The sequence below is a fragment of the Doryrhamphus excisus genome, chromosome 13 (assembly GCF_030265055.1).
Source record: "Doryrhamphus excisus isolate RoL2022-K1 chromosome 13, RoL_Dexc_1.0, whole genome shotgun sequence".
In the NCBI taxonomy this organism is placed as follows: domain Eukaryota; kingdom Metazoa; phylum Chordata; class Actinopteri; order Syngnathiformes; family Syngnathidae; genus Doryrhamphus; species Doryrhamphus excisus.
In genome coordinates this window covers 6,112,609-6,134,688 of record NC_080478.1, presented here as the reverse complement: position 1 = coordinate 6,134,688, position 22,080 = coordinate 6,112,609, and the positions used below count along the sequence as shown (strand labels likewise).

The window sequence follows — 22,080 nt, the reverse complement described above, 5'->3', positions numbered from 1 at the left end:
TCGCATTGCAGTGTGGTACTTGTAGTTTCAGTTGCGGTCGAGTTTTTATTTTTTAATCAAACATACAAAACTCGTGTACAGTATTACATTACCACTTGTGTTTGTCGTATAAATATTTTCCAAAATGTATATTATTGATTTTTCAGTGCAAATGAATTGAAATTCGGCTTGACAATTGCAATAATAAATACTCAATTTCCCACAAATCACCACAGTGCGGTTTGGAGTGCGTGTATATGTGTGTGTGTTTGATTGAGATTGACAACCCTGGGCCTCAGGGTTATATGTGTGTGTGCAGGATTGCATACCAAGCTTATAGCTCACTAGGTATCTGCAAGAGGCATGAAATGTAAAGGAATGAAAAACATGTGTACATATCATCCTGCAGGGCACGTATGTCACTACTCATGCAATCCTGCTGAAATGTTTGCTCCTCTCCGGAAACCTTCGTATTTGTGTGTGTGTGTGTATATATATACATACTGTATATGTGTAATATTAATTATATAATATTTATATAATATAATAGAATATATATGTGCATGTGTATGAATTAAACAAAAATATAAACAATTGTTAATATTTAATCTGTTTTTGACATTTTCACATTTATGCACCAAAAAACTGTTGATTGTTGTCATTTTAATAGTTATTCTCCGGCTTTATCCTCTCTTTAAGCACCATCATCACTCACTCCATTATTTTGAAATACAGACATACACAATTAGTGATTAAATTGCAGTTTGTATAGTAATAACAGATTCAGCTGAAACATTGCCGAACAACATACATAATGGATCCTGTACCAGGAGTGGGGTTCGAACCCACGAGGACTATTGTCCATTGGATCTTAAGTCCAACGCCTTAACCTCTCGGCCATCCTGGTGGATGGTAAACAATGTGTGTTTTACTGACCCTGTATCGACCCATACTTTGTCTTCAAACAGTAACAAACAGTAATATGGCAGCAAATGGTATTTAATTATGTGCAAAACACCACTCACTCTGATATCCAAAGCTTTAGGCAGAGTAGCTTATCGTTATCTTAATAACTTACATTTTTTGTGCTACTGACCACCACCACACTTTTTTCAGTGCACTTTGTGGAGAATACATACAAATGGATGCTGCACGCCCTGCCTTTTTGATAGGGAAAGGGATATACATGCTTAAATATGGTACGGAGCTCAGTACATTTTCAGTTTGAACACTTTGGAGAGAGGCACTTTGGCGCTGGAGTAGATCAGATAAGACTCTCCGTTGGCAGTAAAGAACTCCCAGTCACTGCAGCCGATGGTTGGGAGCCAGTGGATGGGGACAAAGCCTTCGTAACCTTGCCACCTTAACATGAAGACACAAGAGACTAATTAGTGGTGTGTTGCTATAATATCAAAGACCACTTAAAAATATATATGTTGAAAATGCTGTGATAGGCATGCCAGGTCAATAGTTACTTTGTAAACAAACATTCACACCAACTGTTTGTTTACAAAGTAACACAGTGTAAATAAACATTCACACCAACTGTTTGGCCCCTTGTAGGGGTTTGTTGGGTGGCGGTCAAGGGCGGGTGCCTGGGCGACCTGGTTCTTGGGACATGGAATGTCACTTCTCTGGTGGGGAAAGAGCCTGAACTTGTGCGAGAGGTTGAGACATTCCGACTATATCTAGTCGGAATGTCGGAATGTCACCTCAACCCACAAATTGGGTTCTGGAACCAAACTCCTCGAGAGGGGCTGGACCTTGCTCTACTCTGGAGTTGCTGCAGGGGAGAGGCGGCAATCTGGTGTGGGCTTATTAATATCCCCCCAGCTTGGTGCCTCTGTGTTGGAGTCATCCCCGGTGAACAAGAGGGTCATTTCCCTACGCCATCGGGCTGGGGAAAGGGTCCTGACTGTCATTTGCGCATACGCACCAAACGGCAGCTCGAGAGCACCCCAGCTGGTGACTTTGTCACTCTACTGGAAACTTGAACTCATTTTGTCAAGTCAGGTTCTTGGCTTTGTGCTAAGTGCACATTCACATAAAACGGGGCGTCAAATTAGCGATCCCAGCAGGTGTATTTTACACAGCAGGGACAAGTCATTATTATGGAGTGTTATGAGGAGTTCAAAAAGATTATCACTGCCAAAAGCAACTAAGCCAATAGAGCAAGGAAGGACCTCTGACAGAATAATGCTGAGTGAAATGCGAAAGTTAACACTGATAATTATACCATAGCCTACTTGTTTGTACACTCCATATTAACACTTATCCATTTAAAAATATATATATAATTGGGAGCAACAACTGTCTTTTCTCATCTTTCAAATATGTCTATCATGCCATTCAATTCTCCTCCGCTTATCTGGGTCTGGGTCTCGGGTGCAGAAATCTTAGTACGGAAGCCCAGACTTCCCGGTCCCTGGCCACCTCCTCCAGCACCACCTGGAGGACACCAAGACGTTCCCAGCCCAGCTGCGAGACATAATCCCACGGGGTCTTTCCCGGCTGGGCATGCCCAGAACACCTCACCAGGGAGGTGTCCGGGAGACATAAGCCACCTCAACTGGCTCCTCTCGATGTGAAGGAGAAGCAGCTCTACTCTGAGCTCCTCCAGGAGGACTGAGCTCCTCACCGTATCTCTTAGGGTGCGTCCAGCTACCCTCCCAATCCTCCAATCGATGTCCTGCTCCCCCCAAGATACTTGAACTCCTCCAACTGTGGCAGGACCCCATTTCCAACCCGGACGGATCAGTCCACCCTTTTCCAAATGAGAACCATGGCCTCTGATTTGGAGGTGCTGAGTCTCATCCAAGAAGCTTCACACGAATATGCAAACCGTCCCAGTAAACGATGAAGGTCAACAGCCCGAGGAGGCCATCAGGACCACATTGTCCACAAATAGTAGACATGAGATCCTAAGGCCCCAGAACTGGACTCTCTTGATGCCTTGGCTGCGCCTAGAAATTCTGTCCATGAAAATTGTGAACAGAATCTGTGACAAAGGACAGCCTTGGCAGAGGCCAACGTTCCTCCGGAAACAGGCTCGAGTTACTGCTGGCAATGCGAACCAATCTCCTGCTCTGGTTGTACTTGGACCGGATGGCATGTCTATCATACATACAGTGTGTTTTACTGTTGACATGTTCTGTGGTAAATTTTTCTATGTAATTGTGACAATCTTTTTCTTATTGTTAGAATAAAGAAGTGTTTTCTTGCAGTTGAGAGTTCAGAGAGCTTATCCAGCAAATATTGTAATATCGTAACATAAGAAGACTCATTGGCTGATAGCTCAAGTAAGTAATGCTGTGGCATATACGCCTGCTAATGTGAGCAAATGTAGTGCCTTCTCTCGACTGAAAATACCCTTTATCTTATTCAGCTGTAAAATTGCCGTACAGCATACATAACGAATCCTGTACCAGGAGTGGGGTTCGAACCCACGAGGACTTTTGTCCATTGGATCTTAAGTCCAACGCCTTAACCTCTCGGCCATCCTGGTGCATGGTAAACAATGGAAACGTGTTTTACTGACCCTGTATCGACCCATACTTTATCTTCAAACAGTAATATAGTAACAAATGGTATTTAATTATGTGCAAAAATTCACTCCTCCAACTGCGGCAGGACCCCATTTCCAACCCGGACGGATCAGTCCACCCTTTTCCAAATGAGAACCATGACCTCTGATTTGGAGGTGCTGAGTCTCATCCAAGAATTCACACTAAAATCTCGAAATTCTCTCAACTGAAAATACCTATATCTTATCTTATCTAGCATTTCATCAGGGAATGCTATAGCAAATCAGTGTGATATCAAAGTACTCACTCCAATCGTAGTACTGTACAAGTTATTGTTTCGTCCTCTAAAAAAATGATGACACCATCACTAAATGATTTACACAGTCAAACAGCAGCGCTTTCATAGCTGATTTTAAGATGAATGTCTGGATAAAACCTGGATAGAAGTTTAGACTAACTTACCACGGCTGCTTTAAAAGAGAACTACTTTCATTGAACAGGCAAGCCTGGCTTTACACTCAACACACCTCGCTAAACTAAGCCCACTTCAAAGTACCGTATACCCCCTTTGTCTTTGCGTTTTCCATCTTTTGATTACCCTTTTCCAATGCACTGTAGATACTTGGCTTGGTTTTACTCACTTTTGGCACACTATGAGTTGATACCAAATGGGTGATGTAAGCTTCGAGGGTAAATTACTTCAAAAGGTGACTTCAAACACTCGCCTTTGAAGTTATTCATTCATAAATCATGCAGATCAAAATGATCCGCTGTGGCGAAAAAAGCTGAACGAAACAAACAAATGCTGTTTCGGCCTATTAGTTTTAAAAAAGTCTGCATATTTTGTTTACATTTTGTTTTTGCCTAAATTATTATTATTATTATTATTAAATTATTTTTGTAAATTAGAGGTGAACAAAAATAGAAATACGAAAGCATTAAGAAGACGCATTCTACACTGGTCAATAGGGAGGTAAAACATCCAAACGCCTTACTTGATCGCTTGAACAACATGCTATTTTGGCAGGTATGAATTATCTCACAGATCACGGGATGCCTGTGATTGGCTGGCGACTAGTCCAGGGTGTACCCCACCTCTCGCCCAAAGACAGCTGGGATAGGCTCCAGCACCCACCGCGACCCGTGTGAGGAAAAGCGGTAGAAAATGAATGAATGAGGATCACGGGACGCCACAATACATAACATTGTCTTGTAAAGTGTAACTTTGCATGCATGGCCCAAGCATGATGCTTTTAACTGTTGAACTTCTTTCCACAATTTGAAAGAAAGACAAAAAATTATACAATTTTAATAAATATGACACTGTTTGTAGATGCTATTAATAATTTATGTAGTTGTGAAACAACATATGTAAAATATGTAGATTGCAGCATATTAGCTTTATGTTTATGCTAAAAGAACTACAGTTCCCATGATGCATGGAGTGCTTTACCTGGCAGTTGGTCCGAATTAGACTCTACGATGGAGGCCATTTGCAGCAATTGTGTTTTGAGCTGATCTTCCGTAACTTTGATCAAATGTAGAATTACTACAGCTCTGATTGGATAGTAACCTGTTAAACTGTTAAACAACAACAAAAAAGGAAGCAGGTAGGATTGCAAGGTTTATAGTGTGTGTAAAGCTTTTAACGTGTGGTTCCAATCCTGTCTCGTGTACTGCCATCATAATAATAACACCACAGTCGAGACTGGAACCAATTCATCGCAATAAACAAGGGATTACTGTGTAAAACTTGGATATCTTGGAGATACACACTCTTGTACAAACACAGCTCATTAGCATTAAAGCTATAGACACACAAAACAGTGTCTTCCCAGTAGGGCTTAGAAAAGCATTTTTAAACTGTCTAAATTCCAGCATCAAGGCTAGAATATAGTCAACACTGTCTAGTATGGTGATTCTCCCCATGCGCACTTGGGTTTTCTCCGGGAACTACGACTTCTTTCCAGATTCCAAAAACATACATGTTGGCAAATAAAATTATGAAAGGTTGTTTGCCTGCCCTGCGATTGGCTGGTGACCAGCCCAGGCTGTACCCCGCCTCTCGCCCATAGTCAGCTGAGGTGGGTGCCAGCATAACCCCGCCACCCTGTGGCATAGTGGCATAGACAGTGGATGGCGAGATACTAGCGTAAGTGACATTTATAAATCGTAAGCGACAGAGAAATCCCTAACATGTTGGAAATGTCACTGTTCTGTATTAATGGTTCTCCCTGGCAATAAATCAACATTAAAACAGTGTGTGTGTACGTGGATTCATACCTGTAGAGAACGCTGTTGAGAGAGTACGATTCTCCGTTGAAGGAATTAGCAACCACTAGAAAGTATTCCTCCCCGAGGCTGAAGAACTCCCAATCCACCGCGCTGGAAGTGGGACAAAGGTATGTTTGATGACGACAGAAATGCGTTGGAACACATTATTCGTGCGTTTGTGCAGGCATGTGTACCTGTAGGTGACAATATCCTGGAAACGGACAAACAGTCGCTCGTTCACATCCAGCTCGTAGACGGTGGAGTTGATGGCGTACTCGCTAGGCCCGTTACCATGGAGCCTGTGTCCATTGGCAACCACCAAGAAGACTATTTTCCCAATCTGGAACATTTCCCAGTCGGTGGCACAAAAAGTCTAAAGAAAAAGAAAAGCGCTTGTAGGCATGTATCAACAAATATGTAATTATGCTCAGTGAAAAGAAAAGCATAGGCACGGTTCATAAAAGAGTATGAATCATCTTGAGGCAACTTGAAAGATAACCATTAGCCTTCATTTTAAAACAAGTTTTCCATTACCGGTACTTGTAAAATATACCACAACCAAGGGTGTCCAAAATGCAGCCGGTGGGATATTTTTGGGTTTTTTTGGCCTTTGGAATCTGAGTACACCCTGGACTGGTGGCCAGCCAATCACAGGGCACATATAGACAAACAACCATTCACACTCACATTCATACCTATGGACAATTTGGAGTGGCCAATTAACCTAGCATGTTTTTGGAATGTGGGAGGAAACCGGAGTACACGGAGGAAACCGATGCACGCACATGCAAACTCCACACAGCGATGGCCGAGGGTGGAATTGAACTTTGTTCTCCTAGCTGTGAGGCCTGCGTGCTAACCACTCACCCGCCGTACAGTCCTTCGTCAAAATAAAATTAATTAATTATTAATGAGATATACTATCAGATATTACATCGATGTGCCTTATCACCTATGAAATGTGGATCTTTTGCTCATCATATAATATATTGACCTATATTGGTCAATATGCATCAAAATGGCATTTTGTACAGCCCTACAATTTTTATGGAAGCGATCCTCACTAAAAAAAGTTTTGATGCTCTAAAGTGAAATGTCACACAAGTCATAGAATTTGGCGTTCAACTCAGAAATCCTGCGAGATTTCAGAAGAACATCATGGGAGACATCAGCTCAGTGAGCATCTAAAGTAGGGTTCGCCAACCCAAGCTACTTGTCCATCATTGGGACTTTGCCAGAAAAAAAAAGGATTATTATATCAGCCACCCGCAGCCCGTGGCTCATTTGTCACTGCATCACTGCAGAAAGAAAGTAACATTTGAAAACAAATAGAGTAAAAGGCACAATGAGAATGAAACATTGACACACACAACCAATAATAACACAAAGCTTTGTATTTTTGTTCCTGAATTTGTCCAATCTTATATTATTTTTTTTAACCAGAAAATGTCCTTCATATTGGTTTTACTGTACAGTGGTTAACATCTTTTTACTATGGTAGGGCAGTTAAGACTGTCAAAATGTTACTAAAACATTTTCTGTTAATGAAGATGTTATGGCGACAGAACAAATAGAGTCACTTTACATTATTTCCTATGGGGAAATTTATTTTGAAATTAGAACAAATTGGAAGTCCACCAGGGCGGCACTGTGTTCGAGTGGTTAGCGCGCAGACGTCACAGCTAGGAGACAAGGGTTCAATTCCACCCTCGGCCATCTCTGTGTGGAGTTTGCATGTTCTCCCTGTGCATGCGTGGGTTTTCTCCGGGTACTCCGGTTTCCTCCCACATTCCAAAAACATGCTAGGTTAATTGGCCACTCCAAATTGTCCATAGGTATGAATGTGAGTGTGAATGGTTGTTTGTCTATATGTGCTTGGCTGGCTTGCCACCAGTCCAGGGTGTACCCCGCACCCCCGTGACCCTCGTGAGGAAAAAGTGGTAGAAAATGAATGAATGAATGGAAGTCCACCAACGTCATTGCTGTATGATTTTAACAAGTGTTAAAATCCTAGGTGTCATATAATTATAAAGAGAAGGACATAATACAACAAAATTAAAGTAAAATCACTCACTCTTGGTCACCTTTGTAGACATTTCTTGATCTATTATATGTCCGTCAACACAACTTATATTTGACTTCTATAGCATATTTTTCCTGTAAAATCTAGTTAAACCCCAAGTTTGACGACTTTTGGGGGCATTTCATTCAGAGATTCCCTGTGGGTACATGTGGGTTTTGGCCAAAAAAAAAAAATCAATAAATCCAATCAGTGACATAAGTGTTAATTCGCTTGAATAGAAAGATAAGAAAGCAAACAGCTTCAACAACAGACATGAACGTAAAATAAGTGCCACAAGTGTGTTGACGCGTTTTGGGTGAGTTCAGGTGATTAATGAACCCGCCTGAGGGCTTTTGCGGTGATCCTCACATCCAGCTGTGGAATTCCCCTAAATCATCAGCATCTCCTCATTGCACCGTCAATGTGTCAACACACATTCACCTCAAGTGCGGTTACAGCCCAATATGTAACACTCGCTACCAGCCACATGTCAGCGCTCTATTTTTGGCAGTGAGGACACGCCTGTTCCTTTCCCTCGCTCTCTGTCATTAACTTTTCATCTCGCCGTGTTTGTGTGTTTTGTGACTGCAATGACGGGACATTTTTTCACGCTTCAATCACATAAATCTCATCTGAGGAAATTAGAGTCTGGCTGGAGAATAGATGGAGGGTTAAGGAGCTCATGCATGATCTCATCAAGCGCTCCTGAAGTCGTACAATGCAGGACTTGACAAGAGATTCTGGAAAAACACGCCTCTACAGTCACGTAGAGGTCAACTGTCAACCTCAGCAAGTTCTTTTTCTTTGGCTTTTTATGGCTTTTCTCATGCAAAGCTGCCACTGAAGTGTACCAGTAGTGTGATGATAACCATAGAAAAGGAACATGTCACGCGAGACCTCAGCACAATGAGCACCTGAGGCAGGGGTGACAAACTCGTTTTCATTGAACAAAAAATTGGAACATCTTGTTGCATAATCAGATCATATTGAAGATAAAAGAACTGCATGCAAGCAGTACAACTACTCTGTTAAAATGCAGGACAAATACATTTAGTGGGAAACTGGAGAAGGGCATTATTGATACACATTATTCACATAAAATGATTTTGCAGCCCACATTTGGCCCTCAATCCCTGACTTTGACACCTGCGATCAATCACATCCAATAAGGTGGTGACGCCCACGTATGATTCAGCAGTCATTGAGGCCACCCAAGAAACTCACACATATGCCACAGGTCCACCAACCCGACTCACTGAGTCCCACATCACGTTCATCAGGAACTGATGAAATAATAATTGGTTGAAAGTTGCCATCTCATTGGGTGTTGTGCATCTAAATCTAAAGTTTTGCCTGATATTTTTTCCCAGAACAAAAACAAACTCAAACAAAAAGCAAAGAAATGATCGAAGAGTTAATGTTCTAATGCTCGCCTGTACTGAAGTGTCGTGCGGCACGTTGACATTGCACGTGGCGTCATTAATGACGGCGATTCTAAATCTTACGGTTTGTCAGATTCCTGATCTGTAAAAAACAAATCTGTAAAAAGTCAAAGAAAAAGCTAAACGGTCGCGGTCCATCCTTTGATACTCACTGAAGTCAGCTCTCATGATGCACGCTGACGCCCAACTTTCAAGGCATATTCTTAACAGACTCTTTGGATCACGTGTCATAAAAAAAAAAAAATCAACAAAAGTCAAAGAAAAAGCTAAACGATCGCGTATTCAGTCCTTTGATACCAGCTGAACTGAGCTGTCATGAATCACAAATTTGATGTCATATATGACGTCAATTCTACATTCCAATTCCAATTTAAAATCCTAGGTGTCATATAATTATAAAGAGAAGGACATAATACAACAAAATTAAAGTAAAATCACTCACTCTTGGTCACCTTTGTAGACATGTCTTGATCTATTATGTGTATGTCCGTCAACACAACTTTTATTTGACTTCTATAGAATATTTTTCCTGTAAAATCTAGTTAAACTCCAAATTTGACGACTTTTGGGGGCATTTCATTCAGAGATTCCCTGTGGGTCCCTGTGGGTTTTGGCAAAAAAAAAAAAAAAATCAATAAATCCAAAAAGCTAAACGATCGCGTATTCAGTCCTTTGATACCAGCTGAACTGAGCTGTCATGAATCACTTTGATGTAATATATGACGTCAATTCTACATTCCGATACAAATGAGGTTCGATTGTATATGTTAAGCGTATGTTGTGTACCTTAATGGTCTGGAACACCTGGAAGTTTCCATCGACCCAAACGTAGATGACAGAGTCTACCGATGTGGTTACCCCATCGAAAGCGTTTGCCACCACCAGAAAATGGTACGGTCCAACTTTGAAGAACTCCCAGTCGTAGGCCCCTGACGTCTTCAGCTTCTGGTGAACTTGGAAGGACTTAGTCGGCCTGTTCCACTTGTACACCACGCTGTCGATGGTGTGGTTTTTTTCACCTACAAGAGACATAGTTATATACCTCAGTAGAGTATATGCTCACATTCGGTGACTACTTGTGTTGTTTTTGTTGTACCGATTCTGTGGTTGGCCACTGCAAGGTAGGTTTGTCGATGGATTCTAAAGGCCTCCCAGTCCCGTGCGCAGTGGGTCTGCAGGGTCTGGAACTGCACAAATAGTTTTTTTCTTTTGTTCCACTTGTAAATGACAGACACGTCCGGCCTGTTTGATTCCCTGCTAATGTCGTTGCCTGCTCCGGAGTTGGACACCACCAGAAAGATCTAGAACAGAATAAGACGTATTCACAAAGCTTGCTTTTGTAGAATATTTATGTAGATATTTTGCACAATGGCACTGGACCTAGCAGGAAAGTGACATGTAGAGCCATAAGGCCATTCCATTCCATATTCTTATCCAGGTTTGGCAGTCCCAGCAGGGAAGCCCAGACTTCCTGGTCCCCAGCCACCTCCACTAGCTCCACCAGAAGGACACCAAGGTGTTCCCAGGTCAGCTCTGAGACATAATCCCCCTCAACATACCCAGGGCCTGCTCCCAGCTGTGCAATCAGCATCCAGGAGGTATCCGGACTAGATGCCCTCCTCTCGATTCAAAGGAACAGCAGCTCTACTCTGAGGCCCTCCTGGATGGTTGAGCTCGGGTGAGTCCAGCCACCCTAAGGAGGAAACTCTTTATGGCCACTTGTATCTGCAATCTAATTTTTTCAATCATGACTCAGAGCTCATGACCATAATAGGTGAGGGTGAGAAGAAAGATCGACCCTTAAATTGAGAGCTTTGCCTTCCAGCTCAGCCCTCTCTTCGCTACGACAGTCCATTACGAGACCACACTACTACAGACGCTGCGCCGATCCGCCTGTCTTCCTCACACTCCAACCTTCCCTCACTCATTAACAACAACCCAAGATACTTGAACACCTCCACCTGGGGTAAGAACTCGCTCCCAATCCACCCTTTTCTGACTGAGAACCATGGCCTCGGATTTGGAGGTACTTATTTAACTGTACCGCACTCACATTGCAATTCTATAGCATTATTTTAGTTTTACTTAGGTTCAAGGATAATCTATTTTGATCAAGCCTTGATCAAGACTTGATATACAAGTTGAAGAGTTTTGGTCCCGCTATTGACCCCTGTACCTTCTTGCCCATGTTGAAATGTCTCCATGCCAAAGCTCCATGGGTGCTGATATTCTGGTACAACTGGAAACCTTTGTGTTGCGTCCACTGGTACACGGCGGAGCCAGAGGCTGTGGAGCGGTGAGCCATAGCGGCCATCAGACCAACACCTGGTACCTGGAACACCTGAGTGGTGAAAAATGCATTTCAATGTTGCAAGACACTTACTGTTGCCTAGAGCTACTAATATGTTGGACTAAAAAGGGGTTTACCTCTATGTCATGTGTCTCTGAGCTGGTGGTGAGAACCTGGTGTTCAACAACATAGTCCAGTCGTTTAGGAGCTGAGTAAATGGGAGGCGTTTAATGGTAAGTTCAACTGAGAGATTCTCAGTAGGATGATTGATCTCACCCTCAAGCACGGTGGTCCAGGTGGTACCATCACAAAGGTAGAGACCTTTCCTGAGCGGACTGAACCACATTTGGCCTTGAAGCAGCTCAGAGCATGGACTCTGTAAGCCCACATACACCCTCGCCTCGGTTTCTTGGGGTTCACAGATATTTAAGAGACACCCACGTGCATAAGCATCATAGAATAAATGACGCATGGACTGTACCATCTGGAATAAGGTGAGCATCGGTTTCCATCCGAGCGGCGGGTTCATCTGACAGCAGAAGCCCCGGCACCGACAGAGATGCTAGTTGAGGATGGGAAGATGGGCATATCCGTTGAGTGGCATCCAACCCGGGAACCAAAACCAACTGTCGCAACAGACCCTGTACAAATGGCAAAGTCGTTCTTTTGCAAGCTGAACTGAATTGAATTGTACCGATTCAGTGGAAATGTGTGTAAGCACAAAAAGGAAGCATTAAGACTTACTGAAAACAAGCCTTTCCATCTGCCTCGGCTGCCAATGTAGAATCTGGATCCGTGGAAGTGGAGGTCTGGGGGGAAGGGCCTGGAGGGAAGGGTGCTTGCCAGGAAATACAACATTTTCTTTAAGAGTTATCGTAAAAGTCAAGGGAAAAACTAGGATGAGAGTCAAATGAGTCCGAAAGTACACATGAATGGCGGAATTTGCTACATTAGCCCGTTTCACCTCTCCAAACATCAGTTAGATACTCATTTGAGTATTACTGATACAATAAATAAACAATAGATATTGTTAGTCACTATCCAACCACTGATTTAAACCTCAAAGGTTGCCGGAAATAGTAATGTAGGCTAGCTAGCGAGTATTACTGATACAATAAGTAAACAATAAATATTGTTAGTCACTATCCAACCACTGATTTAAACCCCAAAGGTTGCCGGAAATAGTAATGTAGGCTAGCTAGCGAGTCTTACTGATACAATAAATAAACAATTAATATTGTTAGTCACTATCCAACCACTGATTTAAACCTCAAAGGTTGCCGGAAATAGTAATGTAGGCTAACTAGCGAGTATTACTGATACAATAAATACGTAAACAATAAATATTGTTCGTCACTATCCAACCACTGATTTAAACCTCAAAGGTTGCCGGAAATAGCAATGTAGGCTAGCTAGCGAGTATTACTGATACAATAAATAAACAATAAATATTGTTAGTCACTATCCAACCACTGATTTAAACCTCAAAGGTTGCCGGAAATAGTAATGTAGGCTAACTAGCGAGTCTTACTGATACAATAAGTAAACAATAAATATTGTTAGTCACTATCCAACCACTGATTTAAACCTCAAAGGTTGCCGGAAATAGTAATGTAGGCTAGCTAGCGAGTCTTACTGATACAATAAATAAACAATTAATATTGTTAGTCACTATCCAACCACTGATTTAAACCTCAAAGGTTGCCGGAAAGAGTAATGTAGGCTAGCTAGCGGCTAAAAAACTAGCAACCCAATTTTTGAGAGCAAAACAACAAACAACCGATTCGTGTCATAAAATTAGCACTCCTAATTGATTCAAACTAGCCCGATAACAGGAGACTGTACATACTGTCACTGTTGACAACAAGAAAAATAGTTATCGGCTGCCATTGATTACTAATTTGCCGAGTATTTGCAAATGATTCAGTAAGAAATGCTGTAGGAAAAAAGTATAACCGTGCAGGAGAGACAAAAAGATGAGTGAAAACACTCGAATTATGTTTTGTACTACAAAGAAACTTGTACATTTCAAATTGACCATCACTTAAAACATAAAAATAAAATTATTTTCTGATATTATCTCAGCCAGCACCTCCTAAAACCTAGAAAGTAATTAAATCCAAGCTCGCCTCACCTCTTATCTTGTGGTTAGGACTATTACCTAACTAGTAGTACTTGTTTGTCCTATCACACATTGTTCTCCCATCACATGATCTGACAAACAGTCTGAATGTGCCTTGAATGTAATGAGTAGTAATTTCATGAAGACTAAGAAACATTTACGGGCGGCACGGCGGTAGAGTGGTTAGCGCGCAGACCTCACAGCTAGGAGACGAGGGTTCCAATTCCACCCTCGGCCATCTCTGTGTGGAGTTTGCATGTTCTCCCCGTGCATGCGTGGGTTTTCTCCGGGTACTCCGGTTTCCTCCCACATTCCAAAAACATGCTAGGTTAATTGGCCACTCCAAATTGTCCATAGGTATGAATGTGAGTGTGAATGGTTGTTTGTCTATATGTGCCCTGTGATTGGCTGGCGAGGGCGTACCCCGCCTCTCGCCCGAAGACAGTTGAGATAGGCTCCAGCACATGAATATGCAAACTCCACACAGGGGTGGCGGAGGGTGGAATTCAACTCGGGTCTCCTAGCTGTGAGGCCAGTGTGCTCACCACTCAGTTGCCGTGCAGCCCCGGTTAAGACATAAGAAAAGTTTTTAAACAATGGGTTAGAAAATAAACTAAAACAACAACAATGAATAATTATTATTGCTATATCCAGTGGTATTTTAATGGGTCCAAGATTTAGGGGCGTTTGAGCACCCAAGCACAAGCCAGAGGGAGTTTCCACTTTGAGCCATCTATCAAATAATGTCAGGCCACTGTGATGAAATGGCTGCAGGGTGCAAGCATATTTGAAGCCGGGCTGATGTATTGTGCTGAGTGATGTAGCACCCCCAGAGGGGGTCTGCATTAATGGAGACAAAACAAGATGTTGGAAGCAAAAAAGCTTACATTTCCTGCGGAGAGCTGCAGTCCACCGTGAGCCTGACACGTCCACCGACAATGGACACAACCAGGGTGTGCCACCGGTTGTCAGTTAAGCGGGTTGCCCGGAACAGAGACTGCTCTATGATCCCTCGTTGACCTTTATAAAGCAGGTGAAGTCGGCTCCGCGAGATCCTCAGTCCCAGGATGAGACGCCGATGTTCCGCTCTTGGGACGTCCATCTCTGTATTCTTATGCAAAAAGCTTTCCTTTTTGCTTTCATCCCCTCCGGATCCTCGCTCTGCCCTTTTTGGCTCCATCAAGGAAAAGATGTACTCGCTTTTCTGTAAGGTGAATGGGGAGAAAAAAACATCCATTTTAACATTCTTATCATTATAAAAATAGAAGAAGATGAAGGCATAACACTATAACACAACATGACGTCCCAACTGCAGGCACACACAGTAGTTGAAACAATATATAGTCTACTTTCAGAATACATAAAGAGGTAAAAGGTTGCAAAAAGCCAAAGAAAAAGTACATATGTCAATTATATGATATTTGCTTGGACGCAGGTTTTTGTTTTTTTCATGTAAGATGTGAGGCACGCCAACAGCAATTTTAACTTTGAACTCTGGAATACAAAAAAACAGCAAAAAGTTAAAAAAAAAACTTGAAAAATGGCCACTCCAAATTGTCCATAGGTATGAATGTGAGTGTGAATGGTTGTTTGTCTATATGTGCCCTGTGATTGGCTGGCGACCAGTTCAGGGTGTACCCCGCCTCTCGCCAGCTGGGCGAGACAGCTGGGATAGGCTCCAGCATGCCCGCGACCCTCGTCAGAATACGCGGATAGAAAATGGATGGATTGATGAATATTTGGATGAAACGTCAGGACATGGAAAAGTGCTGAACCCTCCCAGGAGTGGCCGGCCAACAAAATGACCCCAAGAGCGCAGCGACGAATCATCCAAGAGGTCACAAAAGACCCCACAACAACATCCAAACAACTGCAGGCCTCACTTGCCTCAGTTAAGGTCAGTGTTCATGACTCCACCATAAGAAAGACACTGCGCAAAAACGGCCTGCATGGCAGAGTTCATCATTGCTGAACAAAAAGAACATTAATGCTCATCTAAATTTTGCCAAAAAACATATTGATGATCCCAAAGACCTTTGGGAAAATACTCAAAATACTCAAAAGTTGAACTTTGTGCAAGGTGTGTGTCCCATCTGGTGTAAAAGTAACACCGCATTTCAGAAAAAGAACATCATAGCAACAGTAAAATATGGTGGTGGTAGTCTGGTGGTCTGGCTTGCTGTGATAAATGCAACCATGAATTCTGCCTTCTACTCAAAAATCCTAAAGGAGAATGTCCGGCCATCTACTGGTGACCTCAAGCTGAAAGCAACTTGGGTTGTGCAGCAGTACAATGATCCAAAACACACCAGCAAGTCCACCTCTGAATGGCTGAAGAAAAACCAAATGTCGACTTTGGAGTGCCCTAGTCAAAGTCCTGAATCCTATTGAGATGCTGTGGCATGACCTTAAAAAGGTGCTTCATGCTGGAAAAGCCTCCAATGTGGCGGAATGACAACAATTCTGCAAAGATGAGTGGGCCAAAATTCCTCCACAGCGCTGTAAGAGACTCATTGCAAGTTACCACAAACGCTTGATTGCAGTTGTTGCTGCTAAGGGTGACCCAACCAGTTATTAGCTTTAGGGGGCAATCACTTTTTCACACGGGACATATAAATTTGGACTTTTTTCCCTCTCTTAAAAAAAAACGTCATTTTGTGCTCAGTTGTGTTTGTTTAGTGATCCGAAATACATTTTCACTCCACTGTGGACGCTTTAAAAGGACTAAACAAGTGTTTGCTGTTGCTCACCTCATGTGCGAAGCGAGCGACTTTGAGCGTCACCACGATGGAGAAATCTTTGGGGAAAAGCTCGCAGTTGAGCAGCAGCTGAGAGGAAGGCTGAGGCCTGGAAAAATGAACACCCTTCATCCCTCCCGAAGGTCTCACGTGCACCCCTGGCATCAGTCTGGAGGTGTCCTTACCAAGGACAAGAGACAGGAGGTCCAGAGGAGCCGCATCTTGAGGTCCTTGACATGTAAAGAGGGCGGTGATGATGCAGTAAAAGACTCCACAGAACATTCTGTGTTCTACTATTCCGTGTTTTTATGGGTGTTTGAAAATTAATTATTATATTTTACAACAAGTTTTTTAAAATGTATTATTTTTTTCCTCTTATTTGCTTATTATGTGTTCTCAACTAGTAAAATGTATACAGTAAAACCAAAGTAGTAGTATTAGTATAATAGTACTGTATGTTTTTTTGCATTTAAATATTTGGGAATATATGAAAATTAAATACAATATATGTGTATATTTTTTTTTCATTTAATGTTGAAAAATCATAATATTTGGACATAATTTTTAAAAATACTATAGGTAGGATTATTTTTTTTACCTCGGTATGTTATGATATATATATCATAGAATAGTTATAATTTTTTTAACAAATAATTGTCTTCATATTTAGATATTTTCTATATTTTATTGCAATAGAATTTAGTGTATACACCAACTTAATAAATAATATCTTACAAAATATCTATTCATTTTTTATGTCACTTGTCCTCATTATGGTTATAATTGAACTCGGGTCTCCTAGCTGTGAGGCCTGCGCGCTAACCACTTGTCCACATGCAAATATTAAATATTCATTTTTAATATACTATATTTTATTTTATTATTACATTTTCAGTTTTTCTCTATTTTAATTCAACTCTGTTTCATTTTTGTTTCATTTTCCCAAGTATATATTTTTTCTTTATTACTTGTCCATATGTTTTTTTGCTTTTGTTATAAAACAGAAGAAAAAAAGTTGTCAGCATAATAAATTCTCTCTTTCAATGTGGTGATATAAAAAGTTTTTTTTTGCATGTACATGTAAAAAATGTCTTTCTATACTGACTATTAAGGTGGTTTTATAGAGACACAATTCTGTATCATAAAAGTGGGTGTCACTGGGCGCTGCCTTTGCTTTCAGGGCATGAAAGCTCCTGGAGTGGGAACTCCTGCTATTAACTTATAAATAATGTTGTAGCATGCTTGCAGGAATTCCTGGTGTGTGAGGAATAGCCCTGGGTGGCGGCGGGGCTGCAGGAAGGTTGCTTATTATTACCATAATTAACGCAGAAAATGGACATAATATCATAATATCACACACACTTCCTGCTCCTCATTCAATGTCCGTACTTGTTTTTTAGATTAAAAATAACACAAAGGTACAATTGGCATCCCAAACTGGCAAGTCATCATGCTTTGCGTTGCTCCGCCAGCAGATGCGTACGCTATCCAGAGGAATTTTGGCTGGAGGGGCTTCCTTGAATTTACATGGAAGCATAAAATGGGAGCCACTGGATAATCATTAGTGGGCATCACATGGTTGTAGCTGGTAGAGCAGCGAAATGACAAAAAAGGTGGGCGTACCTGGACAGTGCGCCCTCAGGTCAGAGGTCATGTGTGTGACCCTGAGGCTCAATAGAAGGAGCTGCAGGAATACCAGCGATGACATCACCGCAAGGTTCAGTAGCCACCCGTTGCAAAAGTCTCCATATCAAAGTGTTTCCATATGGGATGATCCCTTGGAGAGAAATTCCTCAGCAAACAGATCACAGAAAACATCTTCACATCATTTCCCAAATATTTAAAATGAAAAAAAAGTCCTGCTGGGAGAAATAACGACCCCGGAATGTTCCAGATGATGTGTGCCTATACTCGATGTCTTAGAGAGTGAGGAGAGTGGTGCACCTGCAGAGCTCTTTTTAAAGGCTCCCACCATGCAAATGAGCCTGTCACTCATCCTCCGGCTTGTACCTCCCCTCCAACACACACACACACACACACACACACACACACACACCTGCAACAGGCAAGAGAGTAGCTCTGTGCAAGCACCATTTAAAGCAGATCAACTCTTTCAACCTTTTGCGTCGTAAGGGGACCAAATATTGGAAACAGCTGCACCAAAACAATTCTACACATATTTCACAGAGAATTTCAAAAAATGCAAAGAGTTACTTTGATAATATCATTGATTTTATAAACAGAGCCATGTTATGTTAATAGACAAACAACCATTCACACTCACATTCATACCTATGGACAAACATCCTTTTTTCCTTCAAATTTGCTTCTAATGCTTCTAAAATATCTTTTTTTCCCCTCATAATATTGAGACTTTTGAGACTGTAATGCTCGGACTTGAATGTTGAATGTTGAATGCAAAATTAGTGCTCATTTCTTCCATTTTTAAAATAGATCAGGCATACCTAATGTTGTGGCCAGTGATGATAAACTGGATTTGTTTTGGTTCCAAACTCATTCATTCATTCATTCATTTTCTACCGCTTTTTCCTCACGAGGGTCGCGGGGGTGCTGGAGCCTATCCCAGCTGTCTTTGGGCGAGAGGCGGGGTACACCCTGGACTGGTGGCCAGCCAATTACAGGGCACATACAACCACTCGTGCAGTCCCTTTTTTGCTTATTTAGTCTAAATTAGCCAAAATTTTAGCCAAAAGTTGCACAAAACATCCTTTTTTCCTTCAAATTTATGCTTCTAAAATATATTTTTTTTCCCTCATAACATTGAGACTTTTGAGACTGTAATGCTCGGACTTGAATGTCTGAAAATTATAACTAATATTTTAACTACTCTAGCAAAATTAGTGCTCATTTCTTCCATTTTTAAAATAGATCAGGCATACCTAATGTTGTGGCCAGTGATGATAAACTGGATTTGTTTTGGTTCCAAACTCATTCATTCATTCATTCATTCATTCATTTTCTACCGCTTATCCTCACGAGGGTCGCGGGGGTGCTGGAGCCTATCCCAGCTGTCTTTGGGCGAGGGTACACCCTGGACTGGTGGCCAGCCAATCACAGGGCACATATAGACAAACAACCATTCACACTCACATTCATACCTATGGACAATTTGGAGTGGCCAATTAACCTAGCATGTTTTTGGAATGTGGGAGGAAACCGGAGTACCCGGAGAAAACCCACGCATGCACGGGGAGAACATGCAAACTCCACACAGCGATGGCCGAGGGTGGAATCGAACTCGGGTCATCTAGCTGTGTGGCCTGCGCGCTAACCCCTCTATGACCGTGCAGTCCCTTTTTTTGCTTATTTAGTCTAAATTAGCCAAAATTTTAGCCAAAAGTTGCACAAAACATCTTTTTTTTCCTTCAAATGTATGCTTCTAAAATATATTTTTTTCTCATAACATTGAGACTTTTGAGACTCTAATGCTCGGACTTGAATGTCTGAAAATTATAACTAATATTTTAACTACTCTAGCAAAATTAGTGCTCATTTCTTCCATTTTTAAAATAGATCAGGCATACCTAATGTTGTGGCCAGTGATGATAAACTGGTTGCTGTCCACTGAAATCTACCTGACACTCTGGAAAACCTGCCTGTGAGGTTTTGGTGACATGTGTACACCAGGCGCCTGTCACCCAATTTACCACTACGCAGGGTGCGCTTCGCCTGCGCCAAGAATAGATCAGAATGTATTACAAGAATGTAATAATTCATGGAATTTTTATACATTTGGAAAATCCAATATCAGTTTGTGAGTCTTTTTTCCTTCTCATAACAGGAGAGTAAAGAACACGCAAAAAGGGGAAATAAAATTATGGCATTTGCCATAACATTTCAGTATGTGGAATCAAACTATGGAATGGATTGAGTAAGGACCTCAAACAATGCACAACGATGAGCCAATTCAAGAAACAATACAAGCAGTTGATGTTTGCTAAATACAAGGATGAAGAGTCTTGAACCAGTCATGATGTGCTATATATATCACTATATTGACACGCACTATGGTACCCATTATGGCATTGGATGCTCATATCACCGAGTACTTCGGTACGGGGTGCATTATTAAAAAAAAAAAAAAAAAAAACTTAAACTGTATTATGGAAAACAGGACGTGAACAAATGTAACAATTACTGATTGTAAAAGTACCAGATGGAGGGGTAGGATTTAATAAGCTTTGCTTCTTCCTACTCCTTTTGGACATGTGGAACTGTGAACTGATTATGGGATGCACTCAATTGTAATCTGATGCATGTTCTAATGAAATAAAACCATTACCATTACCAAATTGGCTTAACTTAAATTTATTAAAGTGGCTCTTTTGGCCTTGTTAAGGTGAGGAAAAAGTGCATTTCCAACACTCTGAATGCTCGGTTTCTGAGAGTTTTTTTTCCTAATACTGCCGCTCTGTGACCTCACAGAGTGCGAGGCTTCCTTATATGGGCATGCATTGTAGGCCTGATAGCTCGCTGCCCTCCCCCAAGCTGTGTTTCTTTTTTTTACGGTGTTAGCAATGTCTCCCAGGAAGTGTTTCTTTGGGTGTAAGGGAAAGCTAAATTTGACTGCAGTTCCCAATGAGGCAAACATTGGTGCATTCGAGGACACCCGGAACATCACAACAACGCTCGATATGTATTCTTCTTTCTCTTTCGACTTTTGCATTCAGGGATCGCCACAGCAAATCAATCTCCTCCATCACCCTGTCTTCTACATCTGTCTCTCTGTCTCACACTAACTACCCTCATGTCCTCCTTCACTACATCCATAAACCTCCTCTTTGGTCTTCCACTACGCCTCCTACCTGGCAGCATCCTTCTACCAATATATTCACTATCTCTCCTCTGGACATGTCCCAACCATCTCAGTCTGGCCTAAAGGACTTTATCTCCAAGGCCTCTAACATGTAATGTCCCTCTGATGTACTCCTTCCTGATCCTATCCATCCTGGTCACTCCCAATGAGAACCTCAGCATCCTCATCTCTGCTACCTCCAGTTCTGCTTCCTGTCTGTTCCGCAGTGGCACTGTCTCTAGACCAACCAACATGGCTGGTCTCACCACAGTTTTGTATACCTTTCCTTTCATTTTAGCTGAAACTCAATCTGAAACTTCAATCAAACATAACGCCTGACATTTTTCTCCACCCGTTCCATCCTGCCTGCACACGCTTCTTCACCTCCTTTTCACAATCTCTGTTGTTCTGAACTGTTGACCCCAAGTGCTTAAAATTCTCCACCTTCTGTATCTCTTCTCCCTGTAACCTCACTCTTCCACTTGGGTCCCTTCATTGACACACATACGTACGTACATATACTCCGTCTTGCTGCAGCTAATCTTCATTCCTCTCCTTTCCAGGGCAAACCTCCACTCTTCTAGCATCTCCTCCACCTGTTCCCCACTCTCACTACAAATCGCAATGTCATCTGCAAACATCATAGTCCATGGAGAATCTTGTCTAACCTCATCGGTCTGTCTGTCCATCACCATAGCAAACAAGAAGGGGCTCGGAGCTGATCCCTGATGCAGTCCCACCTCCACCTCGAATGAACTCTCCTGTTACACCTATAGCACATCTTACCACTGTCTTACAGTCCTCATACATGTCATGCACCACTGGTCTAAATG

The 22,080-nt window shown here is 41.9% G+C and overlaps 1 protein-coding gene and 2 non-coding genes across 3 annotated transcripts; all 3 read right to left on the bottom strand.

The window, feature by feature from the left end:
• Window positions 1-608: 608 nt before the first annotated feature.
• Window positions 609-18,139, bottom strand: LOC131140140 (thrombospondin-type laminin G domain and EAR repeat-containing protein-like). Its single transcript, XM_058090293.1, has 13 exons — window positions 18,055-18,139; window positions 16,444-16,652; window positions 14,581-14,897; window positions 12,316-12,409; window positions 12,053-12,212; window positions 11,848-11,979; window positions 11,709-11,779; window positions 11,458-11,622; window positions 10,378-10,582; window positions 10,068-10,300; window positions 5,972-6,150; window positions 5,787-5,888; window positions 609-1,341 (listed from the first exon to the last, which is right to left on the bottom strand). The coding sequence occupies exons 1-13, from the start codon at window positions 18,137-18,139 to the stop codon at window positions 1,188-1,190; spliced, it is 2,106 nt and encodes a 701-aa protein (XP_057946276.1). The 3' UTR covers window positions 609-1,187.
• On the bottom strand, window positions 804-886 carry trnal-uaa (transfer RNA leucine (anticodon UAA)). The gene has a single exon. It is a non-coding gene; the product is annotated as a tRNA-Leu (tRNA).
• Window positions 3,402-3,484, bottom strand: trnal-uaa (transfer RNA leucine (anticodon UAA)). Its single transcript has one exon. It is a non-coding gene; the product is annotated as a tRNA-Leu (tRNA).
• Window positions 18,140-22,080: the final 3,941 nt, after the last annotated feature.

Excerpts from the sequence above, each read along its gene's own strand:
- LOC131140140 (XM_058090293.1), bottom strand. The coding sequence starts at position 18,139 with ATGTCATCGCTGGTATTCCTGCAGCTCCTTCTATTGAGCCTCAGGGTC. Across the intron at positions 10,301-10,377 it reads AGTGGCCAACCACAGAATCG|GTGAAAAAAACCACACCATC; the intron begins GTACAACAAAAA and ends TGTCTCTTGTAG. Across the intron at positions 5,889-5,971 it reads CAGGATATTGTCACCTACAG|CGCGGTGGATTGGGAGTTCT; the intron begins GTACACATGCCT and ends TCCCACTTCCAG.